Source organism: Leptopilina heterotoma, unplaced genomic scaffold, assembly GCF_015476425.1.
Source record: "Leptopilina heterotoma isolate Lh14 unplaced genomic scaffold, ASM1547642v1 Lhet_337, whole genome shotgun sequence".
Taxonomy (NCBI): Eukaryota; Metazoa; Arthropoda; class Insecta; order Hymenoptera; family Figitidae; genus Leptopilina; species Leptopilina heterotoma.
The window spans coordinates 259780-286368 of record NW_025111025.1 but is presented as its reverse complement, the minus strand read 5'-3'; the positions used below and the strand labels follow the sequence as shown (position 1 = coordinate 286368).

The following is a 26589-nucleotide window of genomic DNA, read 5'->3' as shown; positions in this document are numbered from 1 at the left end:
TTTTCCACACTTTTATAATCTCAACTTCATATACTTAAAATTTCCATTTTATCCTCATCAAATGGATAATTTCTTTTATTTTTACATTTAATATACATATATATGACCGAGGAAAAAGTTAAACGAACAACTTTTTTCATTTACTGCTCCTGGGTCAAGTTACTAATTCTTGAAGAAAAGATTGAAGATTAAAATTTTAAAAAGAAATCGTAAAGTTGAAAACAGTTTGAAAAACTTATTTTTTCTTTGGTAAATATTCCAATGGAATATTTTACGGCAAACATTATTTTGAAAATCAATTTTATTAGAATAGATATATTTCTTGAACTAATTCTATAAACTTATATTGATGAAAAGTTAATATTAATTTCAAATAAATTGCAACAAAATTATTTCTTTGTATGATTTTTTTGCGTTATTTAGAATCTCGTTTGAAAAGCAATTAAGAAAGTTTTGGTTAATTCTCGATAGAATTATCAATGTCAGTGTGTTAAAGTTTAATTAGCAGAGAGTCTAAAGTGCTTCGGGGGTCAACTCTTTTTTGCATAAGGAAACTGAACACACTCACTAGCCGTGTTCTGAAATTGAGTCTGAATTATAAATTTGTCATTGGAAGTTGAAATTCTCCTCGTTCTTCGACCTTTTTTTTTCTCTCTCTACCTCATTTTCTTAATTAAATAAGTAAACATAAAAAATGTTGTCCAAGATAAACGAGTTCTTTTAAATTCATTGCTCTCCTAATTCATCTCCTCCACTTCTAAATTATTAATCATAATTGATTTATTGCCAACATTTTTTTTTTCATTCTTTTAAATTCAATTTCATCTTTTCACTTTACTTTGTAATTTTTTTTAACCTAATTACTTTTTTCCAATAATATCAAAGAAGAGGAAATTAGAAAGAAGAAAAAAAGATTAAACTTTAGTTTACTCTTTAATTTAATTAAGCTTTAATTTATTTTTTGCTTTTTCTATATTAAATATAAGGGTGTGAATGTAATTAAAGAAAATTATCAAATACAATTATCAAGCTATGAAATTTTTTGTTTTCGAATTTTACAAAATTTATTCTGTATAAAAAGGGGATGATATTAAAGCAAAAAGGAAAAAAACTAAATGTAATCTGAAAAAACTGAGAATAAAAAATTTTGTGTATTTATTATGAGAAAGAAAATATGTGTTATGAAAAATAAAAAAAAAAAAAAAAAAATTGTGGTGGGTTTTTGAAAAAAAAATTATAATAATGAAATCTAGGTCACTCACGGTAAAACTCCTTCAACGTCGAAGAAGTGAAAATGGAGGTGAACTCTCTCATTCGGTTGTCCATTAAAAAAATAATGGCACTCTGTATTTCTCGGATAAAATCCGGGGTAATTTGGTGACGCGAAGGTTCCATTTTTTGTGTCATTACTGCTAAAAACAAACGCACAGGGATAATTGGATTCTTGCCTTCCACTAGTAATTCCAAAATCTGCAAAGAGAAAATAAAACAAAACGTCACTTATTACTATTTAATTTCATTTTTCAATTCTATATTTAAATTTTTTTCTCGTAACAATTTTTTGTTATTGTGTCAACTGTTTCTTAATATTTAACATTCCATACTTTATTTTCTTTGTATTCTTTACTTTTTTCTTTTTATTTATTTCATTTAATTTCTTTAAAATTAAATTTTTATTACATAAATAAAATATTCAGTTGCAATTCATTTCCTCTTGCTATAAATTATAAATTTACATGTATAAAAATTAATATCTAAAAAATTATTCATTTTATTAAAAATTTAAAATACGAAAAAAAATACTCTTGTATTGAAAAACTGTATTTAAAAAAATTTCAATAAAAATATTACGAGAAACTGGTTTAATAAGGTATTAATGTTGCTAATTTAGTGCATCAAATATTAATTTTTTATTACGTTTCACGAAACAAAAATAAAAATTTATAACAAGAGACACAGAAAATCCAATAAATAATTATTTTTTATATGAGTTCATACGGACAGATATTATAGAAGTATGCAGGAAATGTGTAAAAAAAAGAATGCCAAAAACTATGTCAATATATAACTAAAACCGTAGGGACTGAAATAGTTTTGAACTCGTTTGGAAGTGAATTTAAAAGATAAAATCAATATACATTATACACATTTATATTTTTACTTTAACACAACGAAATATTTTTAATTAATTCACAAATTAAATACTCTTTATTAAATTTTTAATTACAAATTTAATGTTAATATACAATATAAATGTTAATATAGAATTTAATTAAAAGCTACTTAACATAACGATTTGACAGAGAAACGGTTAATATTTGAATTTGAATAAAATTATTAATTTTCCATTTCTCTCTCTTGGTTAAAATTATTCAAATTCAAAAGCTCTCTCTCTCTCTCTCTCTCTCTCGTTTTCACAATTGTAGAAATCTACGTAAAGTCTTTTGATCCGCTTATAATATTCACGCTTCATATACTCTCTTAGTCCTTATATTTGAAATAACACTATTACATTCGTATTCTCATTTAATTAAAAATAAGAGAAAAAAATTTCTTTCTTCCTTTCCAGCGGTTAATCAATTTAGTTCCCAAATGTTCTATTTTTAAGGTTCAAATTTAAGTTTCTCGTTTTATGAGATTGCTTTTTTGAAAAAAAGTTGTCACTGAATGTTTCTTATATAGAATTTTTTTTAACTTATACCGAATTTGCAAGAAAATTTAGATTTAAAGAAGGAAAGTTGCAATTTGATTTAAATTGAAAAATTTGACTTTTGGTCCTAAATGGATTAATATCCAAAAAATGTAAGTATTGTAGTAAAATAATTTATCATTAATTAATTGAGAAAATTATATAATAGGCTATTTACATGGACGTGAATGTATATATATGTAATATAACTAACCCTTTAAGCAATATTATTTGTATTCCATTGATTTCCGGGAATGCTAATATTTGCCCAATGTAAATTGTTCGTTTCATCGAGCCATGAAAACTGATTCAACGATATTGCTAAATCATGTGATTATCATTAATACGGCTAATGATTACGTAAATCCATTACAAAATGAGTTCATACGAAATGTTAAATTCATATTTTGAAATCTATCTCACTAAATATATATATACATATGTATAACATTCATTAATAGAAAATTTGATATGTTCAAGTATACACACGATGAAAATCTCTTCTCATACATTATATTAATTCGTTGTTAATTTGTTTCTGTTAATTGATAATTATTTTAATAATTTATTGAAGAGCATTGATGTTTTCATATATATGCAGTTAATAATGGAAATTTTTTAATATATAATTATATATATGAATTATAAATTTGTGAGATTTCTATAAATTTTAAATTATATTCTATTTCATCATGTACAGAAAAAAATATTAAAGATGAAAACATTAATAATTATTTTACAAATTGACTATTATCAGACGAATATTTGCCTGTAGAAAATAAATTAATTTAAATCATATTGACTCTCATGGAAACAATAATTTCTGTACTTGAAAGAAATATACTGATTTTAATAAAAATTATTTTTTGAAAATAAATATTTATATAGACAAGTAATTCATTATTTTTGTAAAAGAAAATTTTTCTGTAAATTCTTTTGTATCATTATCAAACATTAATTAATATTTAATGCTAATAAACTCTATTCAAAATATTAATTCATTTTTTAATTCAAATACTGATTCAAATAAAAATTATTTATTTTAATCAGTAGTATATTTTAATAAATTATATAATTTACATTATTAATTAATATTAACTAGCAACAATTCGTGCACTTACTCGCGCGGTTAACTTTTTACTCACTTTTTTTAATTAAAATTAGCAATTTTAAAAATAATATAATGGAAAAATTTTTAATTAAAATTCTTTTTATACATTTCTTTATTATACATTTGATTTTCGCGCTAGAGAATGCACTTTTGGAAAAAAATAAAGTTTTTTGTAAATTATATATTTTTTTAAATTGAAGAGGAATTAATCCACTTCGGTAAGTTTTGAGGTTATGTTATGATTTTTTTCATAAATCTAATTATTCATTCTTCATTAAATAGAATAATTTTTCTATTATATTTTTTATTTGAAAAATTAATTCTTTATATATTTCTATATGAATTCATATGTATTTTCTAGAATTCTCATCTGAAGAGGCCCAACGTTGTCGGGAGAAAGCTAATGTATTTTTAAAAAAGAGAAATAAATAAGTGGATTATATTTAAAACAAAAAACAAAAACATCATATACTATAATTGAGTAATCCAAAAAACATTTACATCTATTATTAAAATTCTTTTTTCTAAAAATAAAATATGAATTGAAATATATAATTTTAATATTATTATATAATTATAATAATCATATATTCTGACATGGGGAATTTCGGGAAAAGTCAGGATTTTTTATTAAAAGTACTGAAAAAAATTAAATTTTTAGAATTCATGAGAAAATCCTGAATTTTTTTTTTTTTTGTTTGACTTATAAACTATAAAATTACCACGACTTCTAATACAAAACCTTCAATTTTTTTAATTTCTGACAAGAATTTCTTTTTAAATAACTTAAATCTTGAGCAACTATCATAAAATAAATGAATTTTAATGAATAATTTTACTTAAATATTTCAAAATTAATTCAATTTTAAAAAAGTTGCCTTCACAATTTCCATAAATAAATGAATTTCAAATGGTTTCAATTTAAAGTTTTATATAATTTTAATGTTGATTGAATTTTATCTTAGAAATTTTAATGAACTTAGATTTTTGAAAAATTTTAATAATTCAAAATCTTCTAAAATTAGTTAAATTTGTCGATATTTATTTAATTAATTATTCAAAATAATGGATTTATGGAAGAATTTTAGTTAAAAACATTAAAAAAATTGAATTTTGAAGAAGTTTTCAAATAATTGCAGAAATTCAATTATTTTCAAAATTAATAAAATTCTTATCACAAAATTCAATTATATTTTAAATAATTTTTTATCCTTCCGTATATTGTTAATAAATAATATTTGTTCGATTCAAGGAAGAAATAATTAAATGAAACAATAAATTTTCAAAAAATTTATTGTTTCATTTAATTATTTCTTCCTTGAATCAAACAAATATTATTTATTAAAATTCAATTATGTTCAAAATTTACAAAAAAATCTCAACAAAATCTCAATTATTATTTTAAATAAAAAAATTCTTGTATAAAATTATTTTTGTTGAAAACATTAAAATAATCCAAATTTGGAAAAATTATAAATAATTGGAGAAATTCAATTATTTTCAAGAGTCATAAAATTCTTTTCATAAAATTCAATTATCTTTCAAATTTCAAAAAAAATTTCATTAAAATCCCAATTATCTTTATAAATAACAAAATTCTTCCCCAAAATTCAATTATTTTCAAATAATTTTCAAATTTCCAAAAATAGAACGCAATCATTGAATTATTTTCATAAATAACAAAAATTTCTGAGGATTTTAATTATTTACAAATTTTTTATAAATTCCTTTGCAATAATTTTCAATTGTTTTTATAAATAATAAATTTTTTTCAATGAATTCAATTATTTTGATAGAAAATAATTAAAAAATTGTAAAAAATAATAATTGATTTGAAACGATGGAAATAATTTTGAAAAAGTTACTGTAATAATATTCTTATATTATAAAACAATGATTTTATTACTCGGTCATCTTTAATTATTATAAAATATTCTTATAAGTTATTGAATTTAAAATGATTTGAATTTGAAATTTTTAATTCTTATGGAGAAATAATATTGTTTAAATAATTATTAAAAAAAAAATGTTATTGACGTTTTCAAATAATTTTACAATGAAAGAAATTTGTATATAAATGTAACCGAACATTTTTTTGAGTAACATTTTTTCCTTCATTTTCTAAAACTTTAAAAAGTTTCAATTTCATTTTCAAATTAAAATTTGTAATTGACAAATAGAATAGAATATGTAATGTTTCTCTTTCGAAAGAAAAAAAATGCGTTTCTGAACAATATTGTTATTGAGAAATATAAATTATGCATAAAATGGATTTTTATTTTCTATTTCTAAATAATAATTTTTTAACAATTAGCAATTTTCTATTTTTTATAAATAAAAAGGAGAAAAATTTGCAAAATTTAGATCAGTCAAACGAAATTTGTTATAGAAAGAAGCATACATATAATAAACCCAATTTATTTGTCAATAATAATTTTTGTTATATTTTCTAATTTCAAATATTGTTTTATTATAAATCATGAAAAAATACCTGCATTTTTTCGATCTGTCAAACAATATTTTTTAAAGAAAAAATAAAAACAAAAAAACAAAAGCATACACAAAAAGTAACTTCAAAGTATGGACAGACATAATAAAAGAATTACGAAGATTATTATAGTTAATTATATTTTATTTGTTATTTTAATTATCATTATTAATATCATAAATAGTTTTGTATTATTTAACTTCTTTTCGTTATTATTTATTTTTACTATTTTATAAAAAATTTAAGTTAACCATCACTCCGAGTTAAGGTATAAACCTTAACTCGGAGTGATGGTTAACTTAAATTTAAATAAAAATGATAAAAAATGATGATAATAAAAATTATTGAATTTTAAATTCAATAATTTAAGATATTATTTAATAAAAAATTTTATTTTCAAATTGAAAAAAAATATTCAAAGAAGAAATTTATTTTTCAGTTCTTAAAAATTTAATATCCTTTTTTCCTCGTTCTCTCCTGAGAAATATAATTTTTCATTACTATTTATATTTACGCATTTTCTCTGAATCTTAGTTTATACATATATACGTAAAAGCTGTTAACGTAAACTCATAACTATCTTCATAATTGGAAACACGAACATGTGAATCTCCATTTCAAAGATTGACCTATACCAAGGGTTGTATTAGAGTTCTAGTGCTCTCTCTCTCTCTCTATATATATTCGTTTGTATATGTATATCAAGATATATACGTATAAATCTGATATCAAAATTCACATTTGGGAGTAGTAGCGAACTATATCCCATAAATGAATGCCGTGAGTATATAGCGAAACCCAAATAAATACCCCACGAAGATGCACATCTCTCTATACACTATACCGAGAAAGGCAGGATTAGTGCAAAGGATAGGAAGGAAGGACCCGTGTGCACGTTCCCGCAGACCATTAGCTGCTCCGAAACGTTTGCATTGTAAAACTCGTATACTCCACCTCCTATGTCATGGCCATAAAATCCCCCCCCCCTTCTCTGCCTTGCCCCTTCTCCCTCTCTCTCTCTCTCTCACGAGTCCAACGGCGAAACGTCAGCAGCTCATTTGTAAAGAATGCATTTTTCACCAGTACATTAAGCAGTAAATTCCTCGGAAAACTGCCGCAATAAAATTCCGTTGGACTTCTCTTTGATGACTGAAATATTATTATCGACTCACTCACTCATTCACTCACTCTCTCTCTCTCTCTCTATCTTTTTTATTTATAAAATTTAATTTTTCAAATTAATCCTCTCTTTAAAGAGCAATATATTTTTTTTTTGAATTAATACGATTTATGAAGAAATAAATTCAGAGCTCTATTGGTTTATGTTATTTTTTTTAATTGGCGGTTTAATTTTACGATCAATTAAATTTGGAGTATTTTTTGAAAGAGTAGGGGATGGTGAATTTTTTTTTAAAATAGACAAATTAAGTCAGACAAAGCAAGAATTTTTGTTTGTAATTTTAATTATAAAAAATATCTAGATTTATTTAAATTTATTGAAATTAAAGTAGGTTAATTTTACTAAAAAAAATCCCTAATTAGTAGTGTAAGTCAATTATGGTCAGACGTATCAAGAATTTTTAATTCTACTTTAAAATATACAAATTAGTCTTATAATTGATCAATTTATAATCTTCAACGATTATTCACTCACTTTTTTCAATTTCTTTTTCAGTTATAAAATTCACATTTGAATTAATAATTTTCGTTGAATATTTAATAAACGAATGGGATTAAAATTTTCCCCAATACTTTTTATAGACAAAACGCAAAGATTTATCGTATTTGATTTGATAAACTCGACTACATAAATTATAGTTAGGAAAATTGCTGAAATCTTCGAGGAAAGTTATGAACTTTTGAGAAAAGAATTTGCATATATGTAAATTTTTCCCCTCTCTATCTATAGTTAAAACAATAGTTGAAATATGGAAAACTTTTTTTTTGTTTCATGACATACGTCAAAAAAAAGAGGAAAATCTTCTTCTTTTTAATATTGAAGAATTTGAAATTTTTTTACAACGAAAAAAAATTTATATCAATTTTTTCTGTAGATATTTTTTCCATGTCTGTATTTTATATAGTGAAAAAGTTTTTCCTCTCGAGAGAGTTGAGTTCCTCCATCATTTTTTTTTTTTTATAAAGAAAATAACATAGTTATAAATTCTTGTGAACTGTGGAATATATAGATTGCAATATATATAGCAAACAGTGCACGCTAATATATTTCCGGATTTCAGTTTCAGCTTTCGGTGCAAGAACGTAGGATTAATCAGATCCTCCTAGGGACGGATGGTTAATTAATAATACTGTCATCGCATTGAAATGTATTTGTAGACGTACTTAGTCTCTAGTTTCGGACTTGCTTTTCAATTTCATTTAATAATTCAAGTATACTATAATGAAAATTTAATTTTGTTATTTTCAGATAATTCCAGGTAAATTATATTAATATTGTTGATAATAAAATTGTAGCAATACTTTTCTATTTTATTAATTGTTTGATTCTGTTTATTTTATTAAAATAAAATTATTCTATTCCTATATAGTTATATATATTCAGCAAGTATTTGTCTACAAATTTTTTCAACCTCAACTCCAAGGTTCGATATCATAAATTGCTAATTAGCAAAATGGTTAATAACAGAAGAGATAAAAAATATTTGCACAGGATTCGAAACTCTCTAATACATTTAATACATTACATTTCTTTTAAATGCTTTAAAATTTGTTATAAATTTTTTTTAGTAGCAGAAAAATCAATATCACTAAATCAGTTGTATAACTGAATTTTATTCAGAAAAAACTCAAAATTTTTTTCATCATATACAAAAATTTGTTTTGATTTAAATTTTATTAAAAGTTAATTTTCAGTAAAAATTCTTCTTATTAATTATATTTAATAAAAAAATGTTATTAATATAAATTTCGATATAAGTTTACTTTCATTAGTAGATATCAATATACATGTTATATCTAAATCAGTAGTATAAGTCAAGTTAAAGTCAGACAAATCCAGGATTCTTGTTTTATTCTATAAAAAAAAATTTGATTAATTCCAATTTCTTAGTAATTTTATTTTCTGTATTAGACTTAAATAACAGATAATCAGTAGTGCAGGTCATTTACAGTCGGACAAATCATTGTTTTTATTGTTGCTCCAAAAAAATTAACTTCAAGAATTAAAATTAATTAAGTGAATCTACTTTGTTGATATTTATGTTCATTTAGTACAAATAATGCATTTCTGCAAATCAGTAGCATAAGTCAGTCTAAGTCGGACAATATTTTTAAATAGTTTTATATTTTTATTCCACTTATATGAGTTAATTCATTTTCATGAAAATAATAAAAATTCTATTTAATTTTATAATAATCAATAGTTCAAGTCAGTATGTGTCGGACTATTTTTTTTTAAATTTCAGATTTTTGTTTTACTTTTATGAAACATAAATTCAGTTTTCTTAAAAAAGTAATAATTTTATTAAATTTCAGAATTAGTAAATAAGACAATTTAATTTATACACATCAAGAATTTCAGATTTTTATTTCATATGCAAAAGCTTAGTATTTATTTAAATTTTTTTAAAGGATTATTTTCAGTGGTACAAAACTACAAAAATCAAAATTAATTAAGTTAATTGACATATTGTTAATAATTTTATTTTCAGAAGTAAAAATACATTTCTGTCAATTAGTATAGTATAAGTCAATGTGTGTCAGACAATAACTAAAATAATTTTAGTTTTAGGTTCTACATATGTGAGTAATTTTATTTTAATGCAAATATTAAAAATTCTATTCAATTTAAAAATTAGTAGTATAACTCGATTTAAGTCAGACATAACGCGAGAATTCTTATTTTTTATTCTATAAAAAAATTTAGTCTTAAACAATTTTCTTTATATTATATTTTCAGTAGTAGAAATCAATATCGGTAAATTTAGTTAAGGTCAGAAATGTAATTATTGACTATAAATAATGTAAAAAAAGGTAAAAATGTAAAAAATGTAAAAAATGTAAAAATATGAAAACATATGAAAAAATATAAATAAATATAAAAACATAAATAAATATAAAAATGAAACAGTAAAAATTACAAAAAATATGACGATATAAATAAATGCAAACTTAATAAAAGAAATACCATCAATAAATCGTAAACAGGTGAATTCGTAAAATGATTCGTTCATAAAATTAACAGCTACTTTCCGGAAATTATAACAAATGTAATATATTTATAAATTTATAATATATGTATGCATATCTAGAGCACAATTTCGGTATTTTGAAATAATGATATATGTATAAAATTTTAATTAGCACACGATGGTATGTATATATGATAGTTAAAATTTTCAACGTTTCACTCTCTTGTTTTCTGCGTGTATACGCGAGCGAATTTTATATTTCGTTTCAAATAATAACAACGTGTATAACATATAAATGATAAATTAAAATCTCATATTCTTGCCTTCCATTCTCCCCATATACATACAATATAAGTTCTCAACTCCGTTGTCTATCGCGGTTCATACATACAATTGACGTTTCAAAACTCGTTTTTCATTTTGTCCAGCGTGTGACAATGTTTGTGTAGACATGTTGACTTTTTTTTCTCCCCTTACCCCCTCCATCCCAATTTCACCATATTCTCATTCGCTTTGTAGATCTCAATTACGAATCGTGAAATAGAAATAAAATAACAGTAATACTTGTACAAGAGTTTAATAAATAGTTACTGTCCTAGCGGATATTACGGTTCATGTTTTTTCATTATACAAGGGTCACACACAGGAGTAGCAAAAAAAAAAAAGAAATAAAAAACAGAACAACTCTTTACTACAAATGACAGATTGATATCAAACCACTGATTGCGAACCGAGTTCAACTTGTGTTTTTTTTACATTCAGTACACTTGAGTGTCGTGTCTCTGGTTTACGAAAAAAAGAAGAAAATTACATTTCCAATGGTACTCATTCAATTAGAAATTTTTAAGGGCATGGAAATAATGAAATTTATCAGTGGAGAAAAAAAAATGTTTTCCGATTGGAGAAAAATATATTTAATTTAAAATTTTTATCGTAAAATGTTTTCAATAACTGGGTTAATTTAATGTCAAACGTTGATGTCTGATTTTTTTTCTGATAAATTTTATTGATTTTTTTTTCTTAATATTTTTTTTTTGCTAATTTTAGAAACAGTTGCTTTTAGTATACAGAGACGAAGTTGTTTATAAATTGCTTCTGTTAATTAAAAATTATTGAAAACGATTTTTTTAATTGGATTTTTTTATGTTGGTGTACTTGTTGAAGAAGTAAAAAGGCAGGATTTTTATATACTATATTCTCCTTGAGAAAAGTCTTTAGCGAGTAGTACTAGTCAATTTCAGTCAGACAAATCGTTGAAATTTTTACAACAAAATTTAAAAGTAGAAAAATTATTTTTCTTTATTTTTTGTGACGAATGTTTGTAATCTAATGGCAGTGGTACAAGTTCGTTTATAAGTTAGACAGACGGTTAAAATATTTGCAAGTATTTTTAATTGTAGGAAAAGGAATTTTTTTCAAGCCATTACTCCTAAATATTTGAATCTATAATTTCAGAAGTACAAACCAATTTGAGTCAGCCAAGCCTTTAAAGCATTTTCTTACAAGCAAAGTTTAATTGATTTAAACATTTTTCTTAATCTTACTCATAGAAATCGATATTTGTGAATCAGTAGTATAAGTCAATTTTAGTCAGACCAAGCATTATGTATTGTTTTTGAATCAACAAAAAAAAATTTAGTTTGCATTAAATTTTATTAAAAATTTATTTTCCGTAGTAAAATTCAATATCAATGAATCAGTAGTCTACGTCAACGTTCGTCAGACAAATAATTTAAAAATCAGTAGTATAAGTCAATTTAAGTCGAAGAAAACGAGAATCAGTAGTACAAGTCAGTTTCAGTCAGACAAATATATTGAACTACTTCAAGTGATTGTTAACAAAATTAAAAGTGTATATAAACAAAAAAAATTTCCCATCAAATAAAAAGTGATATTTTAACGCCAAATTTGGCATTAAAAAATAACGCAACAATTTTTTTTTGGTTCACCAAAATTGTCTCTATTTTATTAATTAAAAAGATATTGCGAAAAAAGAAAATTTCCAAAAAAATTGTATTTTTTTTCTTCCCATCCGTTGGTACACTAGTTGATGAAGTAAAAAACTTGGTTTCTCATATCTCTTTGAGAAAAGTCTTTGGCAAGAAAACGAGTATAATGGAACCAAGAAGTCAACGGGGTGAGAAGAGTGAGAGAGGGGGGAGGACAATCTCTTCAGAGTATGTATACACGTGGCGAATCCGTAAAATTGATAAAGTTTCGTAAAAACTTTGAGAATACGCTGCTGTTGAAGAATGCTCAAGTATATATATATATATAAACACGGCCCATGGCAATTTATTTTCAACGCAAAAGTGCGCCTTCAGTAATGCGCATATTACACTTGAGAGAAAAACGTGTAATCTTCTTACTATCACATGTGTGTTATTTTCTTGCTTGTGGATTTTTGTCACGATTTTATCAATTTACCTATATGATATAATAATATATCGAGAAAAGCAATATGTCAAAAAGTGGTGTCATTTATTTCTAAATAAAAAATCTAATCCAAATTTTATTTCATTTTTTTTTTTTTGCTATTTTTAATTTAATTGATCTAGAACGATATAGCATATAAAAGAAGATTTTCTGAATTGTAATTTAAAAAAAAAAACGCTGTCTTTCATTTATATTGTTCAAAAAAAGCTCACCCAATTCAGACTTTTTTAAAAAGCTTTTGAAATAATCCAGATTACAAAAAAAAAGTTTCACTTGAACTTTTTCTCATTTTTTCTCAAATAAATTTCTTTTCTCATGATAAAGTCGCTAGAAAGCTTTTTTAATCCCTATTGCCTAACGAAGCTCTTACCAAATCCATAATGTTCAAATCAAGTTTTTATTAATCTGTATTATCTAAACGAAGCTTTTTAAATCATATTATAAAAAAGACAAAAAATTATAAACCATTCCATAAGATTTTAAGTTCTTAAAAAAAAATATTTAGATTAATAAAATCGTAAATTAAATTTTCAACAATAATTGATTCTGAATATCAAAATTTGGAATTCGAACACTGAAAAATGAAAAGAGAAAAAAATTAAGCAATTTTTCTTTAAAAAAAATGAATCACAATAATGAAAATAATATTTAGATTAATAAAATTGTAAATTAAATTTTTAAAAATAATTATTTCTGAATATAAAAATTTGGAATTCGAACACTGAAAAATGGAGAGAGAGAGAGAGAAATTAAGCAATTTTTCTTAAAAAGAATAAATCACAATAATGAAAATAATTTAATAATTGATTTGAGAAAGAAAAATTACATCTTGGTATTTGATGGATTGAAATTGCAATGAAACGTAACATTTCAAATAACGCAAGTATCAGGTTTTGATCCAAATGGATGATCAGTTGGCTATGTGTTTTTATTTACCAGTGGATCAACATTGCATGCTCACTTTTTTCACTCATACGTGACAGTTTGCTGAGTTATTGATTTTATTGTGAAAATTCCATTACAATTGTTCGAGTGATATATTTCTATCGATTACTTGTTATGAGCAATAATAATTTAATTGTACTTACAATTATATAATTATAATTACAATAATAATTATAATTGCAATTATAATTACAATAATAATGTAATAATTCTACAATTTTAGAATTCTACAAGTTTTAAAATAAATTTTAGAAATAAATTTAAAAATTGGAAGAAAATTGAATTAATTTGATATCGCTCTTTTTAGATAAAAAGGAGAGGAAAAACTATTTTGGAAAAAGTGACTATCTACCATTAAAAATAAAATTAAAATATTCTATTATTATCTAAAATTAAAACTAAAACTCATTTTCAAATCAATTTTTATTAAAAAATTCTACGAGAATTCAATTATTTAAATACAAAAGTAAATTATTTATTGAACAATTGAATGTTTCTTAAAATTTAATTCTTATAAAGAATTTTATTAACAAATTTTTAAATAATTGAATTCTTTTGACGAATTTGAATAAAATTTTTTAGAATAGTTATTTTTCAATGAATTTGATTAAAATTGTATTAAAAATAATTGAAATTCTGTGCGATGAGTTTTATTGTTTCTGAAAATAATTGAATTATTGAGAAGATGATCAAGATTTAAGTTATTTAAAAAGAAATTTTTGGTAGAAATTGAAAAAAATGGAAGGTTTTTTTTATTAGAATTCGGGGTAATTTTATAGTTTATGACTCAAACAAAAAAGACTAAATTTTCTTATGAATTCTAAAAATTTAATTTTCTTCAGTACTTCTAATAAAAATTCCTGACTTTTCCCTGAATTTCCAATGTCAGAATATATAATTATTATAATTATAATAATATTAAAACTATATATTCAAATTAATATTTTATTTTTATAAAAAAAAATTTGAATTAAAAATTTTTACGTTCTATTATTTTTCAAATTTCTACTTTTATTTAAAAAAGCGAGTGAGAAGTCTGTTGCTAGTTTTTCTACTAACATAAAATTATGTCTGTCTGACCTGACCGGAACTTTTCTACTGAAAGAATATTAACGAATGTAATGTAAAAGTTCAACGTGTACATTACAAAGTCTGACCAAAACAGATTTCAACTACTTAAAAGTGCAAAAAAAGAATAAATTACGTTTGACTAAAACTTATTCTACTTTCTACTCTCTACTAATTGTAAACTCAATTTGTGATATTTGTTTTTTGAAAATCAATTGTCTGACCTAACTAGACCTTTTTTAGTAAAAAAAAAAAATAAGTAGATAATTATTATTTTTCCATCTAAGAAAAATTTTTTGTCAATGCAATTGAGAAGAAATAATTTATTCACCATCATTTTCGTATTATTTCTTCGAGTTAATAATAAATTTACATGAAACGAATTCGGAGCTCTCTGGAAGAAATGTAGGCTATTCCATTAAGAGAGTTGTCGTCGAATGATGCGAGCCTTTTGAAGGAAACGAGAAAGAGAAACAGAGAGATTGAGAGAGAGAGAGAGAGAGAGAGAGAGAGAGAAAGAAAAAGAAAAGTTTTTAAAAGTGAATCTATAGCGAGTCACGTAGCCAGGGAAAAGAGAGACACGTCGATTAAAAAGTTTTCTTCCTTTCGAAGCCGGAGAAGGTTTCATGAAACACTTTGAACAACACATTCCTGATGACGTTTCACGTTCCCTCGTGATTCGAAACGGGCATGCTTGGCCCTGATGGATTTACAAGAGTGAGTGAGAAAGAGAGAGAGAGAGAGAGAGAGAGTATAGGAACACACGATAATGGCGAAGAAACTTTGGAAAACAACGTTGGGTATAGGGAGAGAGCGACAATTCGCTAGTTGGAATATACCATCAAGTGGCTTACAGATCCACAGAAGTGAATATATGTATATACATATATACGTGTGCATTCATATCAACTTTGCCGGAAGTCGAAACTTCCCTTTAGAACCATTGTTGCGTTTTAATGTTTCCCAACATTTCCGTTTTTGATGCATACATGTATATGTATACCTAGAGTAACTTGCAATGTAATATTTCCCGAACTGCTTTCGAAACAGCATCTAACAAATTAACACGAAACTTAAGTACTTTATGGTCTTATTGTTTTTCTATTCGCAATTACTTGAGACTGTCTAATTGTCCTCGTTATGGCATGTCATCCAAACGTGATTTTATTTAATGTAACAATTATTACTTCTGAATTTAATTTTATCAGTTATTTTTCAATCCAACAACTAATAAGTAAATATTGATATTAAAATCTCTGTATAAGTTGATAATCAGTAGTATAAATAAATATATTAGAAAATCAGTAGTATAAATCAATTTTAGTCAGACAAAACAATTATCTGACTTAAATTGATTTATTGGTTTTTTTTCCAAGAAAAGTTCCAAATTTCAGTTCAATTTAAATATTGAAAGTTTATCTTTAGTAGTAGATCAGTACACTCTAAATCTGAATCAGTGAAAATTTCACTGATTTCAATTCAGTGGCCCAGTTTTCTTTGATGAATCAGTAGAATTTCACTGACAATCAGTGGTTTTTACTGATTCTCAGTGAAATCCCACTGATGAATTAAAGAAAACTGGGCCACTGAATTGAAATCAGTGAAATTTTCACTGATTCAGATTTAGAGTGTAAGTCAGTAGTATAGGTCAATATTAGTCAGAAAAATAATTCCTGAATCAGTAGTATAAACCAATTTAAGTCAGATATAACAAGAATTATTATTCATAAAACTATTTGAAAAAAAAATTTAGATTGATTAAATTTCTTTATAAGTTTATTTTCAGTAGTAAATGTAAAAGTAAAAAGCCATTTTCAGCCAGACAAGTTTTTCCTAAATCAGTAGAATAAGTCAATGTTAGTCAGACAAAAGAAGAATTCTTGCTTTTATTCTATGAAAAAAATGTAAAAGTACAAGCCATTTTCAGCCAGACAAGTTTTTCCTAAATCAGTAGAATAATAAGTCAATGTAAGTCAGAGAAAACAATAGAATTCTTGTTTTTATTCTATGAAAAAAATGTATTGATTCAAGTTTCTTAATAATTTTATTTTCAATATTAGAAGTCAATAACTGAAAATCAGTAGTACAAGTCAGTTTCAGTCGGACAATTAATTATTATTATTATTATCACTTTCAAAAAGTTAAACTACAAAAATTAAAATTATAAGACACTCAGTAGTACAAGCCACATTTAGTCAGACAAGTTTTCCCTAAATCAGTAGAATAAGACAATTTAAAGTCAGACAAAACAAAAATTCTTGCTTTCTTATATGAAAAAAAAAAAATTAGATTGATTCAAATTTCTTAATAATTCTATTTTTAATATTAGAAGACAATGACGGACAATTAGTAAAACAAGTCAGTTTCATTCGGACAAATAATTGTTTTTATTATCGCTTCCAAAAAGTTTAAAGTATAAGACATTCAGTAGTACAAGTCACGTTTAGTCAGACAAGTTTTTCCTAAATGAATAGAACAAGACAATTTAAGTAAGAGTATACAAAAATTCTTGCTTTCTTATATGAAAAAAATTATATTTATTCAAATTTCTTAATGATTTTATTTTTAGTATTAGATATAATAATAAATATAATAGATAGATATAATAACGGACAATCAGTATTATATGTCAGTTTTAGTCGGACAAACTTTTTAAGTAATTGTCGATTTTAGTTTAGATGTAATTTTTTGTTTAAATTTTCGTTTTTGTTTCTACCTATGAAAGTAATATCATTTTCAATGAAAATAGTCAAACTTATATTTAATTTTATAATTAGTACTATAAGTCAGTTTAAATCAGAGACATGAACAATTCTATATTTTACACTCTGTAAAAAAATTTAGTTTCATTTAAACTTCTTTACATTTCAGAAGTAGAGATCAATATTAGAAAATCAGTAGTATAAGTCAATTTTAATCAGACAAAACAAGTATTTCGATTTTTCGCACTAGAAGAAAAAAATTAGTTTGATTTAAATTTTATTTAAAGTTTAGTTGCAACAAAAATAATATTTAATAGTAAATAGTACAAGTCAGACATTACATCTTATTTTTAATTGTATTTAAAAACCATTTTCAATTGCATTTAAATTTATTCATTATACGTTTATTTTCAGTAGAACATGTTAATCTCAGTCTGTCTCCCTTTGAAGATAATTATTTATTAATTTTATTTTAATTTTTTACTTTTTGTACAATTGAACTTTGAAATTAAAATTGTATTCAATTAGTTAAACTTTTTATAAGCCATTATATATATAAAAAATTCATATTAAAAAAATTAGATAATTAATCAGTTATTTTCAGTAGAATAAATAAGTTTACTCTTTAATTTAATTAACAAGTTTAAAAGAATGGGAAACAATTATTATAATATTATTTTGTTTTAAAATGCAAGTAGAAAATGTATGTTTTAATCAGACGCACTAGCAAAAATATGCAGTTTGTTTTTTCAGTACTTAAGGTCGGTTTAAATTAAAAAATTTGTTTTGGTTTTTATATTTTAAGTGTCTCTTAAAAATTAATAAAATTGCCGTTTATCTTCAATATTGTTATTCTTGAAAATTTAATATTGTCGGTAAAGGAAAATTTCTGACAATGTGAATATCATCTGTTTAATATGAGTTTCAGTGGATAAGTCAATTTTAAGTCAGACAGTATTTTTGCATACAATGCAAAACTTTATGACTGAAGTTCACATTTAGTAATAAAATTTTGGAAGTTTATCTCAGAGTTAATAAAATTCCTATTATAGTTTCATAGGAAAAGTGAAAAAGACGTCTCTCGTCAGACAGAATATTTTCTCAGTAATTTGAATCTTAGTAGCAAACAAAAAAGAATATTTAGATTTTATTTGAAAATTATTTATTGGAAATTTTAGTCAATCCTTTTTCTAGCTGACTATCAGAGGGTCGATTATGTAATTTCATTTTTATTTTCACTTTCATTTTGATAGCTTTGTGGATATAAATATCTATCAAAGTGAAATCAAAGGTAAATGAAAAATCTCTAAAAGTGAAAGTGAGAATGAAAGTGAAAACAGAAATCTATTAAAGTAAAAGTGAAAGTATAAAGTCAAGAATAAAAATGAAATTATATAATATCAGTTAGTTTCAGTAGTCAAAGTCTGATATAGGCAGACATAATTTATTTTTTCTATATTTTTTACAGTCTCTCTTAGTCAGAACTTATAAAAGTTTGTCTAATAGTATGAAACATTTCCAGTCAGCTAAAGCAAAATCTATTTTTCTATTTTTGCAAATAAGAAGTAAAAGATCGTTTAACTCAGACAGATCGTAATATTTTTTCGCAAATACCCGTCAGTTTAAAATTTACTCCTATCACCTTGTTTTTCGAAAAAAAAAAAGATTTTCAATTAAAAAAATCACTCCACTATCCAGTCGTTATAAATTTCGACCATTTGCAAGATTGAGTCACTAATTAGAAAATGAGTTATGAAACGAAGCAACTTTAACATGAATCATAGAAGTTTACTCCCTTTTTTTCTGATTCTTTTTTTTTTTTTTTTTGTTGCGTGGTTTTTTATTTTTGTGCATCGGAAAAAAGGTGGCGTATTTTTTTTTTGTGTTTTGTTTTGTTTTGTCGTTCTCAACGACGATTTGTGCCTGTACTATGAAATGCTGCAATGTTGAAGAGAATCCGAGGAAATATGATAAACGGCCGTCGGGAAAAGATGAATTGCTCTCATCGATAGAATGCTCAACGGAAATTGAAATTTTGACACAGTACAGCAGTCATGGTCCTGAGTATAAGAGAGGAGAAGCGGATTTGATGGTAAGATCGTATATTTTGATTCTGGACGAAAAGCACGTATAGATAGCTTATTTCTATATGATATGTATCATTTATCTTCGATGATTTTTATCATATTTATAGAAAAATGGAATTTAGTTGGATTTTAAAAATTCCTATCATGTATAAAATAATAGGCGTAATAAATATTCTGGGTATAATTTTTTTTTTATATAAATTGTGGAGAGGGGGAGGTTAAATTTATGAGATTAGTGTAAAAATGTATATATTTACTTACTTTCAATGAAATAATACATGGCCTTGAAGCCCTTTACATGTCTCGATGATTCTCTCCCTTGAAATTCGAGAAGCAATCGTGGTCCATTGCTCATTAATGGTCGTGGTTGCATTTCTCCGCAGAAGGCATCAATTTTTTCTGGCTTTCCATCAATATAGACAAAGGCCATTATTGAATCGACATCTTTACATCTGAAATGATAAAATAAACACAATTATTGAAAATGATGTCAAAAATAAAAAAAAAATTGTTATGATTAATCGGTAATGCCCTTTCATTTTCAAATATAAAAATCCAACCTAAAATTTATGGTCCAACCTTGACTACATTTTTTTTACATGTTTATAACTTTCAAAACTTTTAATTTCAATTGCCTTTTATTTTTTTTTAAGTTATAAACAAAGTTCAAAAGGTGGTCCAACCCTGACTATGTTCTCCTACTTTTAACAATTTTAAAATATTTCTCAATATATAAAGTTTTTTTAAAAGTATTTTTCCATATTTTAAATTTATTAAAAACGAAAATATTATTATAATTTTGAAATGAAAATATTAAATCAAACAAGTTTTAATAAATATTCAGTATTTGACATTAAAAAGTAAAAAGATTTTTAGTTTTTTTTTAAATATTTCATATATAAATTATTTGCAAAAAATAAATTTTTAAAAATGTGTAAAAAATAAAAATTTTTCACAATTTTTTTTTTATCAACCAATAATATAATTATATTGACATCGTTTGCGCAACTGTGTATCCATTCAAAAATCGTTTTTTGCGCTTGACCAAACGAGAAAATCACGGTTCAATTTTCAAACTGTCGCAACTGTAGGTAGAATCATTGTGACACTTCAAATATAGCGTAATATTCAAATTTGATTCGTCAAAATCAACGTTGGACCAATTATTTAACAGGTCAGTGAAAGCTGTGACAAATGATAAATAAATATATATATAGAGCTCAAAATAGTTATTTATTAAATTGGAAATTTTTCTCCTCTCTTTTTTTTAACAAGAGTTTGAAAAAAATGATTTTTCTGTTTCTTTTTATAAAACATGAGCGAAAAATTGTTAAATTTTTCGCACACATATTTTAAATATTTAAAGTATAAATCAAATTTTTATAAATATATATTTATACCTAAATAAATTGAAAATTAATTGATAAATTGAAAATAAATTATTTAATTAATATGGGAATTAATATTAAAGAATAAATAAATGAATAGAAAAACATATATGTAAATTTAATTTACATATTTTACTCATTTGTCAATTTTTGCTTATATCAGTAGTAAAAGTCCGTCTCTGTCAGACGACATTTTTCCCCTCTTGTGCAAATAATTAACCAAATTTAATTCACCATAGAAATTAAAAAAAAAATTCCTCAATTAAACCGGATGAAGGCAAAAAAAAATTTAATTCCTCTCCTTCGTGCTCCGGATTTGTTTCTAACCAAAAAAAGATAACAGATCTTCAAAATCAATATATTTCATTTCTCCAATATCTCCACTTAACCCCTTAACAGTCCATGGCCCATATATGGCCACGAAAAGTCGTGCCACCTTTGCGTCTGTGGCCATATATGGCCATCTCAAAAAAAAAATACTAAACATGATTTGATTTTAGTAGCGAAGTACATACTACTATTTTTGGGGTCGCTGAATCCGAATCTGAAGTCAGATTTAAAAAATTCAAAATGGCGGACCCAAAATGGCGACTTCAAAAAATAAAAAAATTTCAAATTCGCTTGAAACTCGTTACTCGGGGGTTTTCGGGGTCCCTGATTACAAATATGATGTCAGATTTTCAAAATTCAAAATGGCGGATCCAATATGGCGGATAATTTCAAGATTAATGCGATTCGATTAAAATTCGTTTCTCGGGGGTTTTTGGAGTCGCTGAATTTGAATTTGATGTTCGTTTTACAACATTCAAAATGGCGGATCCAATATGGCAGATAATTTCAAAATTTATGCGCTTCGATCGAAATTCGGTTCCTGGGGTTTTTTGGGGTCGCTGAATTCGAATTTGATGTTCGTTTTTCTAAATGCTAAATTGTGGATTCAATATGTCGATCAAATTTTTTGAATGTTGACAAATTTGTCTAAAATGTTTACTCAGGGGTTTTTGAGGTAACTTCATATTTTTTTCGCATCAATCTTGAAATCATCCGCCATATTGGATCCGCCATTTTGAATTTTGAAAATCTGACATCATATTTGTAATCAGAGACCCCGAAAACCCCCGAGTAACGAGTTTTAAGGGAATCTGAAAAAAAAATTTTTTTTGAAGTCGCCATTTTAGGTCCGCCATTTTGAATTTTTTAAATCTGACTTCAGATTTGGATTCAGCGACCTCGAAAACCTCCGAGAAATGAATTTCCCTTAAAACGCTTTAATTTTAAAATTATCCACCATATTTGGTCGCCATATTGGATCCGCCATTTTGAATTTTCAAAAACTAACCTCAAATTCGAATTCAGCGACCCCAAAAACCTTATATATGATTAAATCATATTTTTTTGTAAACTTTTTTTTCGGACCGTTTTTGGACCACAAGCGATTTTCAACTGGACTGCGAAGGGGTTAACTAATCTTTTTTCTTCAATTTCATCAATATAAAATAAATAACTAAAATAAATTGATACAATTGAAATAAATTTTTTTTTGCTACCTATTTTCCTTTTCTCAATTTTAGTTTTATCCTGAAAACAAAAAAAAAACAAACAAAAATTAAAAATCGTTATAAAACAAAAGTAAAATTTAAGTTGTTAACGTATTGAAAACAAGTAAAAAAAAATCATACTCAATCGTGAAATGAAAATGTGTTGCTACAAATAGAAAGCCTATTGCTTGGCAAAAATTTGAATGAAATGAAGCATCATCTATGCGGAAATTTTTTTTTTTTTTTTGCCAAATCAAAATATTCTGGAATATCAAAAGAAGTGGGTGATTGCATTCCGGGTAAAGGATATTGTTTCAGGTGCATCACCAGTTTCCCCTTCTCCCACCCCTCTTTCACCTAGCCAACCACTACTCACTCACTGTATTCATGAGTTCAAACACATGTATGTATGTGTTATGCATTGTGACTCTTATTCAGGAATATTGATATCTCCTGCCAGCAGTTGCGATTGCACATATTTGCAGAAATGAACATCAGATGCACGCGCAACCTTCTCTCACCCCCCCCCCCTGTATATTTTGAAAAGAAAAAAAAACAGGAAAATAATTTTTTAACTCAAGTGTACATTTTTTTTTATAGTTCATTGATTCTAATAAAATTTTTCATAAAAATAGACACCGTGCTTTCACTATTTACTTGTACGTATGAATTATTTTCACGTATTATTTATCGTTGGATGGGTAATAATAATAATAATAATAATAATGGTTTATTAATAGAAAATAACTGCGATGCAAATTATTTAGGCGAAATGAGACTGTATTTTCTTCTTCTTCTTTTTTTTAATCTCAATTGAACGTAAAAGTTTTTAAGATAATTGAATTACTAATGAGACAAAGTGCTTCTCTCAATATAATGAAAAGATTTTTTTTTCTGTTTATTTTTTTTTTGTTATCAAAGTCACAGTATTCGTAATATTAAAAAAGAAGGCGACTTATGGGGAAAAAAAGGAAATTAATAAACTTCAAAGAACAAGTTTATAAAAAATATTGTAACATCAAACATAATATTTGAACACAAAAAAATGGAAGATAAAAAAAATAGGAAATAAAGCGTGTAAAGGAAGAATATTCTTATAAAAAAAAGTGTATTAAAAAGTGGAATGATATTAACATTTGTAATAGGAAAACTGTTGCCTTTAATAAGAAGATTAAATTTTTTTTCATATTTTCTCCTCTTTTTTGTCTGCACCCAGCATGTCAATTAGGTTTTTAATTTCAAAAACTAATTAAGTCAATGCTGGTTGGCAGTCAATTATGCACTTTTCTTATCGCATGCATTTGAATATATATATTTTTACCTTGTTTTCTTTTTTTTCATTTTGCTTTTTGATTGGCTTGAGAAGTGAAATATTTCTTTAAGTCTTTAAGAGACAAAAAAAAAGATGAGGAAATGAAAAAGTTTAAACGTTAAAAAAATTTTACATGTCTACTTTCTTAGTATTTAACTTTGAGTTCGCGTTTCTGGCAAATTAATATTGGTAATGATAAAAAAAAATCTTTGAGTCTGACAAACTAATATTTAAATTTTGGTAGATATAATATTTATATATTATAGTAGATATATATATATATATATTTATCACATTTACAGCAAAACTTCATATTTTTTATTGTAAAAATTATTTCTGATTTATTAAATTCGTAAAACATTTGTGTCAGTGATTATTTTTTAATCAAACTTTTTGTTTTAAATATTTAAATTTATTTTATTTTTAGTATTTAATCTGCTTCGTTATTACAAGATTTTTAAAAATCATAATAATAATATTTATACAAAAATACATTCAGCTAAATCTTCTTTTATTCGTTCGAAATAATTAAAAACACTACGGTTTTCGTGTGAGTAGTTAATGCAAAATTTTAGTCAGATTTTTATACTAGATATTTTATTGTCTATACAGTTTAGTATAATTTTACAAAAAATTTTTATTTTAATTCTTAAATTGTTTAATTTAAAGGATAATAAAATAATTTTTAAGGTATTAAAAAAATTAGTGGTAAAGAAAGCTTTTAGTCAAACATAAAATAGGTATTTTTTATTTTATCAATAAAAAAATAGTATCAATAGAAAAAAATTATTTGATTTAAATAACCGATAAATTGACTATTATCAATTAAATATTTAACAGAATCAAATAATATTTATTGGAGTCAATTAAATTGAATCAATAAAATTTTTTTTTCTGTGGACAAGGAATAATTATATCAAAATTGCAGAAAAGTGCAGTTTTAGTCAGAGTAATAATAAAAAATTATTAAGTTATAAGTAGTAAAAATAAATATAGTCAGACATGAATAATTAAATCAAAATTATTTAAATCAGTAGTAAAAGACCATTAGAGTCAGACGTGATATAAAGTGGAAAAATTCAGTATAGGCGGACAAAAGGAATGAAATCAAAATTATATAAATCAGTAGTAAAAGTCAACTTTAGTCCGCCGAAAAATAATTAGTAATTACATTATCAGTAGTAAAAGTTCAGTATAGTTAGACATTTAGGGTTAAATCAAATTTTTTTGTTTTAGTAGTAAAGGAAATTTTTATTCAGACTTAATATTTTTAATCTTTTTCCTCTGCTTTTTAAACTGTTTCTTTTTTCTAAACAAGTCTGTTAAATAGATTTTTCGATTTAAAATAACCATAGTTTTTATTTAAAAAAAAAGCTATTTAGATTTTCATTCTGAGTAAATGATATTTATTTTTTCATTCCGAATAAAAGATATTTATTTTTTTCTTATTCAGAATAAAGTTATTTATTTTTTCTCCCTTCAGCTTGCCATATCGTAGTAAATGTTTAACAAAAATAAACCGCTCTAAAGTATATATACAAGTTCAACTCTCTAAAAGCAAAATTGAATTTCGTCAATCAGGTGTTTATACTAGAGAAAAAGGGGAGTGCAGGAAAAAAAAGAAAAAAAAACAAACATTTCAAGAATTTGAATCTTTCCTTCTTCTCGCTTTTGTGTTTCCCAATTTTATTGAAACTGTGTTCAATTTTAAAAGGTTAGACGAATTCAAAGAATTCTTTTGTACTTCTCAATAGATTTTAAAGATAGGTATTTTCTAGAAAATAGTGGTATGCGAATAAATATCAATTTTTTAGTAGAAAAGAAAGTATAATGCATCTTACTTTTGCTTATATAGTAAAGTAATATATGTACATGTCGAGCAAGACGAAAAATGTGCAAAGCAACTTTTTTTTCTTTTTTTTCTTTGTTCAAACTCAATAGTTAAAGTTGAGTTTAAAAAGACTTTTTAAAATTTATATTTATATATATATATTTTATATTCTTACTCTTTTGTAGTCTCTGAAGAATGATAGAGATTGAATTCTTGAAATATAACTTGAACTCTCTCTTTCCCCCTTCCTTGAAATTCGTAATTACATCGAACTCTCGATTGATAGGGATTTGGATAGCCCGGCGATGTCACTATACCGGATTTTGTAGTGTCACTGTTAAACACCATATCACAGGTAGACGCTGAAACAAAAAAAGAATTTTCATTTAATTATATTATTACTATATTTCATTCTAATTAATTTTTTACTTGTATCTTATTACCATTATTTTCCATTATACTCTTTCTACATTTTTAATGCTAAATTCCCTAAATGGGATATTTTGATACCCCAGTCAAAATTTCAAGAAATTTTTGGTCATTTATTGGTTTCTTTTAATTTTTTGACCACGCAGTTTTCAAGATATAAACAAATAAAAAAACATTCTTTTCCTCATTCGAAATTATTATTATAAAAATTAAAAATTTTTTACTTTCAAATATCAATTCTTCAATTTTTAAATAATATTAGATACAAAATTAAAAAAAATTCGTTAATTAATAAAGTACCTAATTAACTATTATTATTTATTATTTTCAAAAAATAATAAAATTTTTTGCAAAAATTTAATTACTTTATAAATAATAAAACTCATCCAGGAATTAAATTATTTTCAATACAAT

General features: G+C 24.4%; 1 protein-coding gene across 1 annotated transcript in view; it reads right to left on the bottom strand.

The window, feature by feature from the left end:
- Positions 1-26589, bottom strand: part of LOC122505049 (suppressor of lurcher protein 1) — a 255048-nt gene that overhangs the window by 20867 nt on the left and 207592 nt on the right. The window contains exons 6-8 of the mRNA XM_043616468.1: positions 25922-26108; positions 19939-20129; positions 1263-1470 (exon numbers count right to left, since the gene is read on the bottom strand). Coding sequence (XP_043472403.1) covers positions 1263-1470; positions 19939-20129; positions 25922-26108 — 586 coding nt within the window. The remainder of the gene's footprint in view (positions 1-1262; positions 1471-19938; positions 20130-25921; positions 26109-26589) is intronic.